This window comes from Bemisia tabaci, chromosome 5, assembly GCF_918797505.1.
Source record: "Bemisia tabaci chromosome 5, PGI_BMITA_v3".
NCBI classification, from domain to species: Eukaryota; Metazoa; Arthropoda; class Insecta; order Hemiptera; family Aleyrodidae; genus Bemisia; species Bemisia tabaci.
This window is the reverse complement of record NC_092797.1, coordinates 31,861,301-31,880,332: the sequence shown is the minus strand read 5'-3', so window position 1 is coordinate 31,880,332 and position 19,032 is coordinate 31,861,301. Positions and strand designations below refer to the sequence as shown.

The 19,032-nt window shown below is 40.2% G+C and overlaps 1 protein-coding gene across 2 annotated transcripts in view; it reads right to left on the bottom strand.

Annotated features, from left to right (window-relative positions):
• The window catches only part of side-VI (sidestep VI), a 597,055-nt gene that overhangs the window by 55,839 nt on the left and 522,184 nt on the right, over nucleotides 1-19,032 (bottom strand). For both annotated transcript variants that reach the window (XM_072300563.1, XM_019052193.2), the window contains one exon: nucleotides 10,110-10,318. In XM_072300563.1, the coding sequence (XP_072156664.1) occupies nucleotides 10,110-10,318 (209 nt within the window). The remainder of the gene's footprint in view (nucleotides 1-10,109; nucleotides 10,319-19,032) is intronic.

Here is a 19,032-nt window from a genome sequence, read left to right as displayed (position 1 = left end):
ATCAATCGAGCTCTGATTTTGACTTCTTTATCCGTAACGAGTCCTCCAGAACAATTTTCCACCTTGTACGATGGTTATTATTTCTTTACTTCTATTTTTCAAATTTGAGGTGGGATAATGGCGGCTTCTCAAGGGCAACGAGGTAGGCGATCTTTTGCACCAACGAACAGAAAACTGATGGCGAAAAATAACCAATCAGAATCTCCCAAAAAAAAGAATTTGCCTAAAAACGGAACTTCGTGGTTCTGCGCAGATTTACCAGTCAGACACGACATCTCAAAGTGGAAAAAAAACTCGCTGAAAGCGAATTTTAGCAATCAACACAACTTGACGTAGAGACATGATTGGCTAAAAAATACAACGGTTTTTGATACATCGGAAAATCAACCAAAAATCGGAGACTGGGCGAAACGCTCAAGGTCGCAGAGGTATAGGGAATCCCATAGCGAAAGCAACGGAACGATTGTAATATCATGGGGAACTCCGTTCATGACAATAAAGCGGAGGGCAAAAACAGGAGAGGGAAAATACATAATAAAGAAATAATACCCACTGAATTTGAAAAATGGGAGTTTTGGCTCTTTAGTATGACTTATATAAATCGGCAAATTTGGCAAAACAATCGCATTCACAAACAAATGAACATTTTGAAAATCCTTCTGAAAGGGGAGGGGGAAATACAGCACTAATAAGATGATGAGCATAGACTAATATCTAAGATGCTTGACATCGTGGCTTAGAGAAAGCTGGGGAGATGAGGTAGGAGGGAGGGATTGTTGAGCACACGTTACAAAGAAGTGAAGAATCATTTATATCATGACTGTGCCAACGATGAGAAGCTTTTGCTCCAGGCACTTTTTTAATAAGATGGTGATCGCTAGGTTAAATATTGAATTAGAACCCCGAACAATAAGCCATTGTTGTGTGAGTCGTTTATTTTTATACAATAAGAATTCAGAAAAATGTCAACTCTTACCCTCTGAAAAACGGAGGAGTCATTATTTCACTTCCCTTTTTAAACAAGGTTTTCATAATTTAATTACGGTATTTCGAGGAATAAACTTTGTTAATCAATTGGTAGGCGAGCCTCAAAGCAAAATTAACTTCTCAGCTGTTTCCGAATTGGGTCAAAAATTTGACGATGTACTCGACTCCGGAAGAATAGAAAGGCCTGGATAATATATATCGTAAGTGTAGGGTAATTAAGAAAGCCTCAGTGCCGTGGTAAATAAATGGGAGACTTTGATAATTATTGGAATCTAACTGAATTTATAAGTTTGAGTTATAACTGAGCTTGAATCTAACTGAAGAAAGTCTAAATGGATCCTCACGGCGTCACCATAAAAAATCAGAGATACAAGAAAGCACTTAAAAAGCTATTGGTAAAATAATGAGTTTTCAGACATGCGCCCTTCAGGGCACTTGATAGACTTTTAAACATTTTTTAACTTGTTTTTTCAAAATTATTATTGGTTCTGACACATCATAGTATATTTTGAGCAAACTTGACCTTACATTTTTTCAAATTTTAAAAATAAGAGAATCCTTAACGCGTGATGATGACAGCGCACAGATAAAACTATGCGGGAGAAATGTTAAAATACGACGCCGGAATACGTCTCGCGAACACTAAACGGTGTTGCTCACGTAGCCCTTGAAGCACGACAAGAAATAAAATAAACGGAACTAACACAATATGGATTTAGAGTAAGAGTAGAGCAAGGTAAAGGAAGCGCGTTAATGACGGCGCAGAGATACAACTATTCGTACTTGATGGATGTCCGCGTTGCGTCTGCAAAATTGAAGGCGCGATGGCGCGTAGCATGAACTCGCAATGCTCCGCTCCCTACTTTTTCACTGAGGTGGTTTACAGATTCGGGAGAAAACTTCAGAAACGAGGCGTAATTGCGTTCCCTCAATCTTTGGCTCGGTTTTCAATCAATTTTATTATTTTTTAATTTGACACCTGATTTTTAGAATGTATTTTTAGTTCGTTATCTAAAGCTCGTAATGTACCAGTTCCATATACATTCCGCGGGTCACGTGATTTTAGCAACCTTCAGTCCGATTCGATCCGGCTTGGGCTAATAAAGGTTATAGGATTAAAATTCAGGATAATTTTTCGCAGTTTTCCAACAACCACCGCAGTGTAAGATTACCAGTTTTAATATTTCGTTTTAGTTTAGGTTTAAGTAATTCACAAAAAGATCTGAATCATCTTAACTTGTTTGCGGCACCAAGCAAAATTTACCCACCACCCGCGCCGAATGGTTTAAAAATCACTACAACTACTCCGAGCTTCCGTTCATAGCGCGGGCTTTCTTTCAAGCAGGCTGACAATTATGTGAGAGGCCCCCCTAAATTAGCATATGGGCGAATTAATGAAAAATAAACACGCCTTACCCGCTCACGACTCAACTTAGTTGGATTAGACAATGTTACAGGTTAGTCGGTAAGACTAGCTATCTGAATGGCATACGTAATGGGCTCCATGCAGCAGGATGAACCACCACCACCGCAAGCATCGCATCCCCCCCCACAACACCCCTAACCCCCACCCCTTTCTCCGGGAGCCGCGTGCCGTGCCTAGAACATCTTACCCATTCCTTCCCTGTTGTCGTCCTTCGACTCTGTCGTAACCTCTTCCCCCCTATCGTAAGGGTGTATTTAAAGCTCCTTGTGAGCTCTGTTGTCCATGTAACTCCATGCTTCTTGGGGGCTCTCGTGGATATGGAGATACGTTTTTACGCCAAAGGTGTGACGTTAAGTCCGGTGTTGCCATTTCGGTAGGTTGCACTCTCGCGTCTCGGCTCAAAATTTTCACCGGATTGCAACGCGGCTAAAATCTCCGCCGTTCCCTCACATCGTGAAAGCAGTGCCGAAAAGGGGGGAGGGGAGGGCGACCCGGAAAGCGGCATTACCCTCCCGTCCTCGAATACACAACCTCCGAATCCAGATTCACTTTTGTGGCAACTCCGGCAAAATAAATTGTTTCCAATCTCTGACGAAATTCACGGAGCTCGTGTCGCTCAAATTCCGCCTCCCTTCCTGTTTTCCTCGTTACCATGCCCTCCCTCCCCCCTCCTCCCACTTTACATCGCACTTTTCACTATACAATGCGCGATGATTTTCTCACATGGCTATGAATTTATCAGCCCCATTTTATGAGTTGCCCGGAAATTTTCAATACGCCGCGCTCCGCGATCTTCCGGAGCAATGTGATAAACTCGGGAACGCATCTCCATCTTCAAAGGTAATAAGGGCGCCGGAATTTTTCGACGAGTCACGGGAACCTCGGTCGAGAATAATTTACTGTATCTTTTTTCTTTTCTTTTTTTTTGAAGAAAAAATCTAAAATTGCTGACGAAAAGTTCAGGAGAAGCAGCCCGTAGGAAATATTTTCGGAGAACAGTGTTACAATTGGACTGATGAGTTAAGCAGAAAGGAACCAACCCACATTTTGGAAAAAATTGAGTTATGAGTGGTTTTGAACTCACTCACTGTCCTACTATCTATCGCCAAAAATTCAAAGTTTTTGTTGGAGCAAATTTTGCAGAAATTGAACTTGAAGTTTATCTTTTACATTGAGTCTTATGCAGGAGCCAAACTTTAAACCTCTTTTTCTCGGTTCGATCCCGATGTGGCTTGGTTCCTTTCTGTTTAACTCCGTCCAATTGGATGTACATATATTTATGCTAAACGGAACTATATGCATACACTGGAAAAAAAAGTCGCTTGGATCTAGAGTCCAGACTCTGGAAAACAATGACAAGAAGAAATACTCTTGATTCGATCTGCTTTTGGCTTGAATCAAAAGGAAAGCCGCTTAAACTAAGAGGCTTGGTTCTCGATATGAGCAAAAATCCGATTGAATCAAGAGTATTTTTTCTTTTCAGTTTTCAAGAGTCTGGACTCTAGATCCAGGGACTTTTTTTTCCAGTGTAGGGTTTCCAGTGCAATATGGTTTCTATCAGCATAAATACACCCAATTCAATATTGATCCAAGTTGACCTAATGTTTCACTTGAAACACCAAGGAATCAAGTTTTATATACCATACATACTAATGACGTTATGACGCCTTAAAGACTGAAAGTTTTTTCAGGACCATCGTTCTTTTCACTTATTAACGTCTGATGAGCGACGCGACATGTTTAGCGATACAGCTTTTGGATATTGTCAGTTTAAAAGCTATGTTTCCAAGATCAAAATCAACATAGATGCTGCGACTGTTGAGTTGAGCATCAAAATTAAGGGGCGTCTTTACTTTTTGATCAACCCAACGCGAACTAAGTGTCAAAAGTGTATATCGACGGTGTAAGTTCGTAACCACGTATCGCGTTTGCGGTGTTTGAAAATCTCCGCTCCTATTTTATTTTTTTACTTGAGGTCAAATCGACATTATCCCTTGAAGTTTTCGCAGTGTTTTCTTCGCACAGAGAATAAAAATTACAGCAGTTTTTGAGAATCGCCGTTTAGTAGCTATTCCAAAAATAACACATGACAGGAAGTCTGTCACGTCGCAAACCGAGATACGTGATTGCGGACTTACACCATCGATATGTTATGTTATTTTAGCCGATACTCAGTTCTCATTCTTTGTTGATCAAAAATTAGAGGTGCCTTTTAATAAAGACGGGCGTCTTTCAAAACTTTACGAGTCGCATCGATGTCCTATTTTGATCGTGAAAATACAGATAAAAAGAGATAGTGATGATAAGCGAAGGGTAATCTACGTTCATAGCAGCCGGCCGCTCAATCGATAAATCAGCGATCTGGAAAGGTTACATCTAAAGCAGCAAATCTACGAGAGATAAAGAAGAAAGGCGATTAATTAAGGCTGAAGCCACGGTCCCACAAGCAGCGCGCGACAAGAAGTTGACCAGGCCGCACGACCGGTGGCGATGATTTTAGGCCCGTCAATGGGCTGATCACTGCAATGGATTGACAAAGCGATAGACAAAGAAGACGAAGGGGAAATTGAGCGATACGATTGGTTGAAATGGTGTGGTTCTTATTGATCAAAGTAGAAAATAATTTATTAACTATAGGGTCTCTCGAGGGTTGCCGTTGGTTTGTCTATTACTTACTTCCTCCGTTCATTGAAACCACCCGCTTCTATCTATAGTATCCCTCCATTTTCCCTTTATCTTCATCGTCCGTTTCTTTGTCTATCGATTTCAATAATCAGCCAGCAGAGAGGCGTGCTCATTGAAATGTTTGTTTATCGACTGGATGAGCCAAGATATAAAACAACAATGGAATAACGTGAATAATCAGTTTTATCAGTCGTCTTATTTGTCGTAGCTATGTCGGGCAGTGTCGACGACAACCTATCGGCAACTCAAAAGGTACCTTCAGTTTCCACCGACACCGCATGACAAAGAGAACGACTGATATAGGCGACAAATCACTAAACTCCATTTTTGTCATTATTTTTTTTTATCTCGTCTTGTGCGGTTGTTAAAATCAAAATTTCATTAAGCTGAATTTTTGCCGACAACGAGGAAATACGCATCTTTAACGTCAGTGGCATCGGCTGGATTTAAAATTATTGCATTCGGTCGCGCAGGTTGGGAGCTCCGATCACTTCGCGCGGTCAATTTTACGTCGTGCACTGCCTGTGGAAGCGCGGCTTAAATAATGTTCACGAATGAACACTCATCAGTAATTGCGTTGGCTTTTTATTTTCTTAATTTATTTTTGCTTGTAAGTAGGTTGCTTTTAAATCGCTGTGTTCTTTTATGATCGTGATCGACTTGAAAAAAGAAATCGATGATTGTCTATTCTAGTGATTTGAAGCAGAAGAAGAAAACGTTCTTCCTCCTTCTTCCTTGTTATAGATGCTCACATTCATCGTAATTTCGTTTGAGACTCAACTCGTTTAAGACTCGTTGAAAAATCAAAGTGAACATAGCGCCCAAAATCGTGAGGAAGTGAAGTAAGTAATCTTCCATTATGATAAAGAATAGGTGGAAATTAAAACTAAGAAAGGTCTCCTTGGTATTGGACTCCCTGCTTAAGCGAAGAAGTGAATAGTTAAGCGATGAGCAAGGAATCCAAGATCTTTGGACGAGAGGAGCAGGCACGTAAATTAAGGGCGAGCAATCAAAAATTGAAAGAAAAAAATTGAATCGGTGAGAACGAAAACACACCAACTCGGCAAAATTAAAATAATCAAGACACACACAAAACTGCACAGTAGGTGATGAAGTTAGTTGAAGAAAAATATTCTTGCTGCCAAAAGACAAGCACTTATGGACACTTTGAGGTCCACGTTGGAACAGATGCGCTAACTGCAATGACCTTTATGTAAGTTAAGTTTCTTTAATGGAAATCGAGCATTTTCGAGTTACCGAATTGGTGTGTTTTCGTTATCACTGATTCAATTGTAAATTTTCCCAGAAAGTTGTGTTTTGTTACAGAAATATTGGCAACATCTGAAGGCTCATACGGCGTTTTTTCTCAGCCCGGCAGTGTTGAATTGTAACCGTTTTGACTATTTTCTATCGGACAAACAAACGGCAACCATCGGCCTTCCTAGAAGCGCAAAAATCTACACTTGCAATCAAGCGGAATGTACACCGCTAGGAAATGGGATAATTGGGATTTCCGGGATGAGGAACACGGTGGCGTTATCGCGGAGAGACCAGGTAGCAGCTGAGTTAGTGATTAATTAAAAATGCCGATAGGCAACGAGCTGCTCAGCTAATTGATTTTCACTAAGGTAGCCCGCGCCGAGCACCGAGGCACCGCACGTCGGGTGGTCGACAACACTATACCCTGGTCACTGTCTATTGGAACACCACCTTGTCGGGCGCCTGTCCCTCGACTTGAACGCAACCCGCTGAACGCTGGCCCCCTAAAATAATGACCCAATCACCCAACCGTTGGTCTCAAATTTCGAGCCATCGTCTTTTTTAAGTGTGTTGTATAATTAGCAGCGGTCAATGTTTAAAATTAAGCAAAAGTGATGTGTGGATTAATGCCAATTCAAGTCATTGAAATGATATGCATATCGGAATAATATTCATCGACTCAGGACTCAGCTTGTTAATTTTCATAATGGATTTTGTGAAATTACCGTCGGACGGTGAATCAAATATATGACCATGGTTGAAGATGCCTAAGTGCAGGAGCGTGTCAAATGAATCAAAATAAGACTTTTCTCTGTTATAAATTATTTACCCCTAAAGTGCCCCCAATTCCGTCACAGCTAGGACCTTTGAATTTTTGGAAAGCTCATGACTTTTTCTTAATTTTAGTGACAGTTCCGGACCAAAATTAGCATGCAAATAAAAATATTGGAATTTCAAGTTGAGGGGGGTGTTAAAGATCAAGGTGGAGGTAACCATTTTTTTTTACCCTGAAAGATGCAAGACCACCCAAATTCCCTCTTTAACTTGAGATTTCGATACTTTTAGCAAGAAAAAATTGTAATATTAAAGCTGCCGTGTTGGGGGAAAAACGCGGTATGAGCCTTTAGATAATGCTATATATTCGATAAAATACGGATTTTCTAAGAAAAAAGAAGGAAAAAAATGAATTTTTTAGACGGTTTTATTCGCAATTGCATACAAGTATCCAAAAATTCCAAGGAAAAATATTTATACTTCTCCGAAAAACTATATTTGTTGGAGGGGAGGGGGGGAAGGGGGGCAATCCAGACCGGCGAGCAAAATCACTGGCTTAGTCGCCGAAATTGAACGTATGAATTCACGCGGCTCAGCTTGGAAGTTTCGGATGGCCAAGATAAATGGGGTAGAAATAAATAATTGGGGATTATAAAAGATAAAAGGACCGTGGACGTCCTGCGTGGGAATCCGGGGCGAGGTAACAGCTTCATGTCTTGGTCGCGGGAAACCGCCGAAATGGTTGCGGCTATTGTGGTCCCTTTCCGGTTCCGGTCCACTGCCGCGCCAATCTTATTTAAATTCAACCCACACACCCCCGCACCCGAAATCGCCCCCGGAATCCCGACGTTTAATCCCGGTTTCGCTCAAAAAATCGCCCCCTTTCAAAATGAACGCGGCAACCCTGCTTCTTGGCCGATTGAAATTTTGCGCTATACAGGGTGTCTCGGGGTTAACTAACAAACTGGAGGGGCGCACGAATACTGGAAAACCCCCGGCTTTGAACATGGTAATGGATCACGGATGAAAGAAAGTAAATTTTACTTTCGCATTCATGATGTTTAAAAAATGAGCGACACGTATGAATGCTGATTTTATAATAAAACAAATGCTACGTTACCTAGGTCCATGCTCTTAAATGAACATGAGTTTAATATTTAGTTAGCATTTTTTTACATGTAAAATCAGGATTTGGTACTTGTTGCGCATTTTTTTAAAGTGTAAATGCTAAATCAACGTTCAATTTTTTCCGTGCGAGTGAAAGAATTTAACGAACGAACGAACTTAAACATTTCAATACGTGTTTCCTCTTCGAAATTTCACGTAAAACACGATTTGCACAACGAAAATCACTGAAATCAACTCCTAACCATGATGTTTACATTCCACCAGATAAACGCTGCTCTGAAGTGTTCCGTTTATTGAGATTCTTTGGGAAGCAACTATTTTAACCTCCGCGTAGTGCGGAGTATCAGTCCTAATTGAAGGCGTTTTGTGCTGCACAGATTTTTGCTCTGTGCCTCAAGTACACGATTTGCAGCGCTACTCGCTGCTCACTGGACCACCAGACAAGGTATACGAATTTAAACATTCTGATTTCGGATTCCGCCGCAAAATTTCATATAAAACACGATTCACACAACGAAAATTACTGCAATTAACTTCCGACTAAGATGTTTACATTTCACTAAAAGCTGCTCTGAAATTTTCCGTTTGTTGAGCCACTTCCGGAAGCAACTATTTTAATCTCTACATTTCTCTGAAAGTAAATGACGTGTCAAGCACGATACGTATATTAAAATTTTATCTACGGCCTAAAGAATTCAAAATTTCAAGTTAAATTTTCAATTTCGGTGACGCACATGGGGGAAAAAATTAATCGATATAAAATAGTTAAATTGCGACCCATTCAATGAGTTCCTGCAGGTCTAGCTTGAAACACACAATATTCTGTTGGAAAATGTGCCCAATTTTCAACCGACTGGCAACCGAGGAATTCCGCCTCCAGCCCCTCGCTTTTCGACCGATTGAAACTTCTTGCGATATTTTCTGCACGGCTTCAAACGAGATTAACAACTCGGCGCGGGGGGGGGGGGGGGGGGTGTGTCTCTTGTGAACATGTCTCCATTTAGGTGGTTCTTTAAATTTTTCATTCGAAGGGACCGCAGCCTGTTTTAGCTTGAATTTATTCAGATTTCAGGAGTTGGACTACTCCCAAGCGGGGAGATCCCTTGAATTGGACCCTTGAAAGCATTGTCTCGCCGTCTCAATGCTACAGTTCATTTATAAATCGAGGCGATCAGTGAGCTTTTAAGTTCTTGTCGGTTACTAATTGATATTCACTTACTCAGAAGGAACAAAAGTGCTTTAATTGTGAGAAATTTTCTGCTCCCTGGTTTTTCGTTGACAATTCTTAAGGGATCAGTACGCCAATTTCCCGGGACGTACCGGCAGTTACTAGAATAGATTTTAAAATTGTGAGAGGTACGACCTCATTTTAGTCATTAATTAGTTTAACAAGGAAAATATTTGCAGTATATCTGCAATAGGAGCACATTACTGAAAATTAGCCAGGGTATAATTGATCCATGCGTCAGGATGATATTCTGAAGTCAGTGAGCTGACAACGAGCAAAATTAGCACGGCCATGAGTTCCAAAGTGGAGATGCTCCATTTGGACTCTAATTTGATGAATGGTTGCCAAAGCCAAAAATAGTGGTATTTTTAATTTTAGCACTAGTTTAATAGAATTATCACTTGGTGGTAAAATGACCACTATTATTGGTTATGGCTACCAATAATTACGAGTCTACATAGCGTCTGAATCTTTGATATTTATAGCTACTAATTTTTCGTGGTGTGAGAAAGACCATCATAGTTAAATTTTTCCTTCGGAAAACAATTTAAAGCGACATTAGCAGCAAAACATGCGAACAGTGTCACAATTTTTAATACGGTTATTGTTAGAAATACTCACCTATGACCGAGAGTTGTACTTTGGTATTTCTCGTCGGAGACTTCTTGAAATCCACTCGACATCGATAGAGACCCTCGTCTTCTTCTGTGATATCATCTAACGAGAGTGTGGCTGGCTCTGTTAGAGTTCGAAAGTAAGCTCGACCCTCCATCAGCTTCGTATCTTTCCAGTGTCCTTTCTTCTCATCTATTTTCCTCCGACTGTCATAACTGCAATCAAAAAATATTTTACGTCAGAACGATTCAGCCTCAAAGAACGATTCTCATGCTGCTAAGTTAATTTTTATGCTAATTGATGGCGAACTTCTCAGGGTTGACACGACAATTCCTGAGCTTCAATGAGGCAAACGAGAACTGTTGTGTTCAAAACGATGACGTCCCTCCTTGTCTAAGGGGACGTTTTCCAATTTCAAACTTTAAAATTTCATAACTTTAGTTTGGTCAGACATTTTCAATGGTTTCTTTTGGTACTAACATTTTTGGATCCCTGCCTCTTCATCCATAAGATTGCCTGATACTTTATTATTGCGAGTTAAATACTAGTTAAGGAAGGTTATATTCTCTCATGGGAATTTTCTGATGAATTACTAAATAGAGCATTCGAAGAAACTTCCTTATTCCTGGAAAAATTCCCAGACGGGCTCTCTGAACGGGTATAAAAATAGCACCGCGAACTCGAAGGGGATTTCCTCGTTTCCCGGAACGGAAAAGTATCCATGACCATCCTTAATATGATAAATTCCCGCCAATGACGGATACTGCCGTGCTAAGGAAGAACACCGTATGAACATTCGAGAGTTGCCAGATTTCTCTCAGTGAAATGTTTATTTTTGAAGAAAATTATGAATATTTTATCTTGAAATTTCCCGGAAATTTAGGTGAAATTGCGAACAAAATTATCTGAAAAATTGGAGCGAGAATATTCATAGGTTTTCCAGAAAATTGAGGTTTTATCGAAGGAAATTTGGCAACGCCTGAGGGTTCATACGGCGTTTTTCCTTAGCACGGCCGGATACTCCATGCATGTACGAACAAAAGTAATCAAAACGGTCTGAACGAGTTCAACACTGCCGTGCTAAGGAAAAACGCCGTATGAACCTTCAGGCGTTGCCAAATCTCCTTTCATAAAACGCGAATCTTCTAGTAAACTTGTGAATATTTTTCTTCCAATTTTTCAGATAATTTTGTTCAGAATTTCACCTAAAGTTTCTGAAAATTTCAAGGAGAAATATTCATAACTTTCTTCAAAAATGAACATTTTATCGAAGTAAATTTGGCAACTCTCGAATGTTCGTACGACGTTCTTCCTTAGCACGGTAGAACGGGTAACCGCGCAAAAAATGGGGACGAAAATACGAGTAATGGAAGGAATATTACGTTACGAGACGAATCTCCGACGGGTGAGAGGATTATAAATTCCAACACCCGACCTCGAACCCTAAAAGAAAGAAGATCCGAAAGTACAAGCATGGATTATAGGAGGAGAAGTTGCCTAACTTTTTATTTACTTTATCTTGGGGTGGTCGTGGTCGGGGCAGGGCCGGGAGTGAGGATTCTCCAGCTTTACAGCTGTCATGTTAATGCTGTTATTAAATTACTCGCGGCTTTGCCCCAGTAAATTAATTACAAAACAGAGCATCGTTTCGCCACAGCAGGACATAAAAACTACATGACACCTAATAATTAAACTTTCGAGGGAGATATCAACTCTCAATCCGCACCAACCATCGGCTTAGAAGACGACACTCGACCGTTCAACGACGAGCCAGAGTTCACTAAACTTGTTTTATTTCTTTCATTCTCGTCCTAACACCCCGATGTCCCCCGGCTTTTCTTATCTCACACTTATTTACCGAAAAGGAAATGATTCGTCATATTTTCATCCCTCTCTTCCCAACTGACGTTTTATCCATTCCCCATTTTTGTCGTCGCGGGCTGAAACATGATGTCGCACATAAACTTTGAATTAACTTTAGGATTGTTTCATTCCATTTTTAAGTCATTTTCCTTTATTAGCGCTCACTTTTTACACACATTCTTTGACTTTGCATTTTTTAAACTTCAAGACCGTCGAGATCCAATTCAATTATTCAAATATTGATGATTCGTAAAGTCATGAATCTATGTTCCGGCACACAATGGATCGAGTCAATGGGAGAGGCTCAGACATGATTTAAAAACTTTAAAAGTGTATAACTGCATTAATATGAAATTGTGATGTTTTAATAGTAATTTCATTGGTTTTCTTGTAGAATTTTCTATAAAAAGCACCCCTTAAAATTAAAACTGTAAGGAGAGTAATGTAAAATTATCCAATTTTTGTCAAACATTTCATGTCCAAGGCATTGTACCATTGACTCAATCCACCGTGCGGCATCAGTAATGAATTCCAACGAGTACAGGGTGATGTATTTTAAATACATCCGGGCTTGTAATGATGAGAGATTGTTTCAAAAGTTCTGAAGAAACCTTCAGTTCTCAAGATACTGTTTTTCAAAAGATTGGAACACGTTTTGGAAAAAAAGTGCACTTTTTCATGACTAGCAATGCAGATAGATTTATAAAATTTAAATCCATTCAGTCTATGAGTTACGTACGTTCACTTAAATCGTGGCGCGCGGTCTCAAAGAAACGCCAGCATGAAAAAGAAACGGCTACCTCAAAATCGAGGACACGTCTTCTATCCTCGGTTTGTATTGATCTTCCGCTAGAGTTTAAATTAAACGACCCGGGAGTTATGGTGATTGCGGTGCCCAAGCTTCTCTACAGAGTGTTTCCAATCGGGTAATGAATTACAGCAAATCGTTGCACTTAGCCTCCTCCCAGTGTTTCGGAACACAATGTAAAGAGGGAATAAATTCAGAAGTGTCTCTCATTATGATCCACTTCTTGGGATGAGCTAGAAAGTTTGGACATAACAAGTTTATTAGTTTGGATGTAACGGCGAGCGTGCCCCGGAGGGGCGGGGTTTGAGGTCTTCGAATTTGTATACCGTCAAATACTTTTTTTTCCTCCCTGGGAGGCGGCTACACGGCTAATGGAAGGGATTTCAAAGTTGCTCGCTCGCGAGGAGAGGCTCGTAAAAACATCCTTGGAGGAGAAAAAATAAGGTCATCGTCTGCTTTCTGTGTAAATGACTGCGGACTTTAACCGCGAGAGCGTTGTGGCTCAACTTTTTTAAATAACGAAAACGGTGGCTGCATCCTGTTGGTAAACAAGCGATATTGGGAGTGGCGACAAGGGTCACCTATTCCGTTTCAGAGGGCTCGGATGATACAGTTTGGAATGGAAATTGGATCGTATTCAGCAAAAAGGAGCCAGCGCGATTACTGTGTTTTCAAAATTGTGCAACTTCTTCTTTTCTTTTGAAAATACTTGATATATGTACAGTTTTAAAATTTACGCGATTATTTTCCTTTAAAATTGACGAAATTTGGTGGGAGGAAAAAAACATGCTGTTCTGGGAAATTCCTTTAAATAATTATGGAGAAGCAACATTTTTACTACAATGAATGGCGCTGGTTGCTAAATACTATGCTGCTTTTTGCTAAATGTGATCCAATTCGTCATTGGCATTTTGTATGATTGTCACAGAACGTATGAGTGTTCAGTGACGATATTATGACCTCCGGGAGAAATCTATGGAGAAACTGCAGAAATATGAATCTCTGAATCCGGTGTTGCATACTTCCTGTCATGCTTAATTTTCTACATGAACATCGTTTTTTTAAAAATTTAAGTGATTTTTTTTCTCTTTGAAAAGAATATTCTGTGAAAACTTCAAGTCAACTTTGTTGGTTTGGTCTCCTTTGAAAAAATAAAATAGTGGCGGAGATTACAAAACGCCATAATCGAGACACGCATTTTTGCAGTTTCACCGTTGAAATGGGTCTTGATTGATGTAAGTACAAGGGGGCCCCCTTTGCCAAATTACAGTTCGAACTAATGATGAAAAACTGAAAACCAAGTTCTGCTACTCTTTCAATGTAAGAAACGTTACATAATACGAGTACTCTTTCGATTTTTACAAAGATGTCACATTGGGCCATAATCATAGCCCTCACTGGAAAAAGAAAAAAAAAAGAAAAAAAAAAAAAAAAAAAAAAAAAAAACACATTGGATCTAGAGTCGGGACTCTTAAAAACATCGACAAGAAAAAGTACACTTGATTCAATCAGAATCTAGCTTAAATCAAGAACCAAGCCTCTTAATTTAAGCGGATTTTGTTTTGATTCAAGCAAAATTCCGATTGAATCAAGACTATTTTTTCTTGTCAATGTTTTCAAGAGTCTAGACTCTAGATACAATTTGTTTCCAGTGCTTTTTCAAACAGCCTCTTTCCATAGGGATAACTTACACGGTTTACGCCTAGTCGCTAACTCATGTTTTAAGTTTTTCCTCTCTCATGCACCAATTTTCGGGCTATGGATTTTATGCATCTTTACCTTCCATGTGCCTGAGGTCATTCATTTTAAGGGTAGCCCCTTCTGACCAGGTGCCACCGTTACATGCACCCTTTTCGATCTAACGTGTTGTCATGTAAAACACGCCGCAGCAGGTTTTAAAATTGCATCATCAGCGCGGAGCAATATTTAGCACCTGCCACTCATGTCCGTCGCAAAAACTCCAGCGAGATATTGAATGGAGTGGAACGACAGTATACTATCAGGCTGAAGAAAAACGCCGTAAGGACATTTTAATGTTGCCAAATTTTATCCGATGAAATATTTATTTTTGATAAAGTTAAACATTTTTTTTGAAAAGATGCGATATCCTTCAAAACATAGAGGTAAAAATCATTTTCCCTCGAAATGTTAAGATACGGTGGATTGATTGTGAATAGAATTTTCTAAAAAATAAAAAAAAACTAAATGGTGCGTCTCCTGACCGCCTCGCGGTTCAACTACCTGAAGTGCTTCTCGCCTCAGGCGTTTTGCGTTACGCATAATTCTCATGATTATAAATGGCTCATATTCGATATACAGGGTGTCCCAAAAGTCCGTACCCCCCCTCGTAACTTTTGAACGGTTAGAGATAGAAAAACGAAACTTTGGGAATGTTTCTATCTTAAAGGGGTCCATCTTCTAGGGGGGTCAACATTTTTGTCCCCCCCTCAGGGGGGGCGCGGGGGCCCCCAACTTTTTTTTTTCAAATGGTAACCCCTATCTTGTGATACATCATTAGAAAGAGCATAAAAAACTAAGAATTTTGGCGCAAACCGCAAATCAATATCTTAATTTTTGACCGAGTTATGATAGGTCAAAGGTCAAATTTGACCTATTTTCAAAAAATCATATCTCCGGTTCAAATCATCGTAAAGAAAAAAATAAAACGGGAAAATTTACCAAATTGTAAGCAATTTCAAGTAAAAATCACAGAAATTACTTCAAACTAATTTTAAGGGGGGTTTCGGACCCCCAAATACGTCATTTTGAAGGTCATACGATATTCTCGCAAAATGAGCCAATTTCCCCTTACTTTTCCTCAACATTATCTTAGTAAGTTCAAAATTAGTTCAAAATTGCGTTTTCAAGTCCCCAAATTTCGAACAAGTTTAAAAAAAAAATGAAATTTAAATGGTTGAATTGAATTACCTTAAATTTCGTTTTTTGAACTTTGCTCGAAATTTGGGGACTTGAAAACGCAATTTTGAACTAATTTTGAACTTACTAAGATAATGTTGAGGAAAAGTAAGGGGAAATTGGCTCATTTTGCGAGAATATCGTATGACCTTCAAAATGACGTATTTGGGGGTCCGAAACCCCCCTTAAAATTAGTTTGAAGTAATTTCTGTGATTTTTACTTGAAATTGCTTACAATTTGGTAAATTTTCCCGTTTTATTTTTTTCTTTACGATGATTTGAACCGGAGATATGATTTTTTGAAAATAGGTCAAATTTGACCTTTGACCTATCATAACTCGGTCAAAAATTAAGATATTGATTTGCGGTTTGCGCCAAAATTCTTAGTTTTTTATGCTCTTTCTAATGATGTATCACAAGATAGGGGTTACCATTTGAAAAAAAAAAGTTGGGGGCCCCCGCGCCCCCCCTGAGGGGGGGACAAAAATGTTGACCCCCCTAGAAGATGGACCCCTTTAAGATAGAAACATTCCCAAAGATTCGTTTTTCTATCTCTAACCGTTCAAAAGTTACGAGGGGGGGTACGGACTTTTGGGACACCCTGTATAAACAGGTGCACTATCGCTGAGATAGTATCAATATCGATTGGTTCAACATGTAAACATAGCCTCAAAAGTCAATCAGGTAAACTGTGGGAACAGGTTTTTGTGATTGATTTTCGATTCTTATGAGTATTACACTACAACATGACAATAAAAAGTAAAAATGTTAGGAATTTCCTCTTTCTAGCTTTTCTAGAGGTGTCGTCAGCTAAGTTGACGGTTGTTTACTTCGGTTTGCAGGTTTTTTCGCGTCACTACTATCCACGTGAAAACATCAGACTCTCTCAGAAGCAAGAACACAAGCTTAGATAAGTTTTTTAATACTTTCAAACCCTGTAACACTTTAATTTTTAGCCACACAGAAATCACAACCACAAAAAAGTCGCAAATCATAACTGATAAGTAGTTTTTTTACGATACGATCATGAGACTGAAGTTTTCAAGGTGGATAGTAGCGAACGCCGCTTTGTTCAGAGGCTTGTTTGAGCCTCTAAACGTCGTCTGAGCCTCGTCGTTGGCGCTTGCAAACCGAAAGTAAACAACCGTCAACTTAGCTGAAAACACCTCTAACTTTTTTATTATTTTTGTTTGAGGTTATGCAGTGCTATTTTAAACCAAACGATACATCGAACCACTACCGAATACGATACAGAGCAACGTATAAGTACATCATCGAAGAATTCAGTTTTTATTGGCTAAAATCTGACAACGTGCGGGTTTCCCTACGAGGTTTTTCCTTAATACGGCAGTGTAATATCAAGGGCTTAAGCTGGTCCTCTGGCTGGAATTGGTTGTTGAGGCCATGTGTCATCCGCGCCAGTCGGACAAGGGAGACTCGTGCTCGGGCAACGCGATTCCAGTCGGGGTCAGTTTGGATTTTAATCGATACTTAAACCCTTGGGAGCGAGGATGGACCCGTCATAATTAAACGTAATAAACTTAAGGCACGGCCCGAGACTAGAAAACAGTTTGCCGTAATGGAGAACGCCGCGTGGCGGACGGCGCGCCCTCAGGTATCTCCGTTCGGGTCGTCTCTGAAATCGAAAAAAAATTCGCCGCAAACTCTATCCCTGGCCCGTCCGATCTCCCGCTAATTTAATCGCCCTTTTTCCATCTCGATCCGCGGCACTTCCGCTTTATTGAAATATTGACATATATATATATAGGAGGCCGCACGTAGACAAGTCGGGCAGATTTTGAGAGGCTTTGTCTCCGCGGGACGTTTCATGGGACCCGTCCCGGGGAAAAATCTCACTTGCGAAGTTGGGAAAAATATTGTGTCAGTCAATACTATCACTGGAAAAAAAAAAAAAACACATTGGATCTAGAGTCCAGACTCTTTCAAACATCGACAAGAAAAAATACTCTTGATTCAATTAGATTTAGGCTTAAATCAAGAACCAAGCCTCTTAATTTGAGCGGATTTCCTTTTGATTTAAGCTTAAATGGACTGAGTTAAGCAGAAAGGAACCAACCCACTTTTTGGAAAAAATTGAGTTATTAGTGGTTTTGAACTCAACCACTGCTCTACTATCTATCGCCAAAAATTCAAAGTTTTTGTTGGAGCAAATTTTGCAGAAATTGAACTTGAAGTTCATCTTTTACATTGAGTCTTATGCAGGAGCCAAACTTTAAACCTCTTTTTCTCGGCTCGATCCCGATGTGGCTTGGTTCCTTTCTGTTTAACTCCGTCCAAATCTGATTGAATCAAGAGTCCTTTTTCTTGTCAATGTTTTCAAGAGTCTGGACTCTAGATCCAATGTGTTTTTTTTTTCCAGTGAAGAGAAAACTTTTAAATTTAATAAAATGGAAAGGTGACCTGGTCCCAGTTGTTATCACGCAGCCTCTTGAAGAGTTGATAACAATTGGAGTTGGGTTGCCACTCAATTTTTCCAAACATTTTTACAAGTATTTTCTACGTCCGCGATTGATAGGTACAGACAACCAGTATGGCCGAAGACCCCTCTTAAAATTCAATGCAAAGGGGGCTTGAAACGTGCTACGGAGGGATTTTAAAGGGTCTACAGGGGTCTGCGCGGCTCCATTGGTAGACGGTGGAAAAGCCAGGAGGAATGAAGAAATGGGTTCCGCCTTTGCCCTTTCTCCATCTTGATGAATGCTTCAAAATGGCGAGAGCCCCTTAGATTTGTCAGTGTAAATCTAGCAACCGTGCTTGGTGGGCTTACAGGGCCCAGGAAAGGTATTTACGGGCACATTTGGCTGCCTTCCTGACACAAGACCTTAACTGCACTCTCCAGTGGACTCTGTTGCCCATACAACTTAATGCTTTTCCGGGCGCACGTCAATGCGAGGTTACGTCCTTTTGTCACGATTTGGCCGCATGGGTCGTGAGCGTATATGAGACACGTGAATCACGTTGGTAATCTTGATTGACACGTTTGCGGGTGGTATTCAATTTTCGTCCGGCGCCACCATTCAGCCACCTGGAAACCTCCCTGTTTGCCCCGGGTCTGATATCCTAAGCGAGATTTATAAAAATCGTAAAATGTGATCCTCTGTCAGGTGGAAGGTCAATTCTTTTCTCTTACGTTGGCGTACGTAAACCCGGGTGCGTGTGTTGACTTGGACGTCTGCAGAGGTTTCCTACGGAGAACTTTTGATTCGAAGATAAATCGCTGCCTTCCGAATCATTGGAGGGGGGGGGGGGGGGGGGAAGCTCACCACTGCTGATCTATAGCACTGTGAAAATAATACGACCTAAACTCTACCTTATGACGAT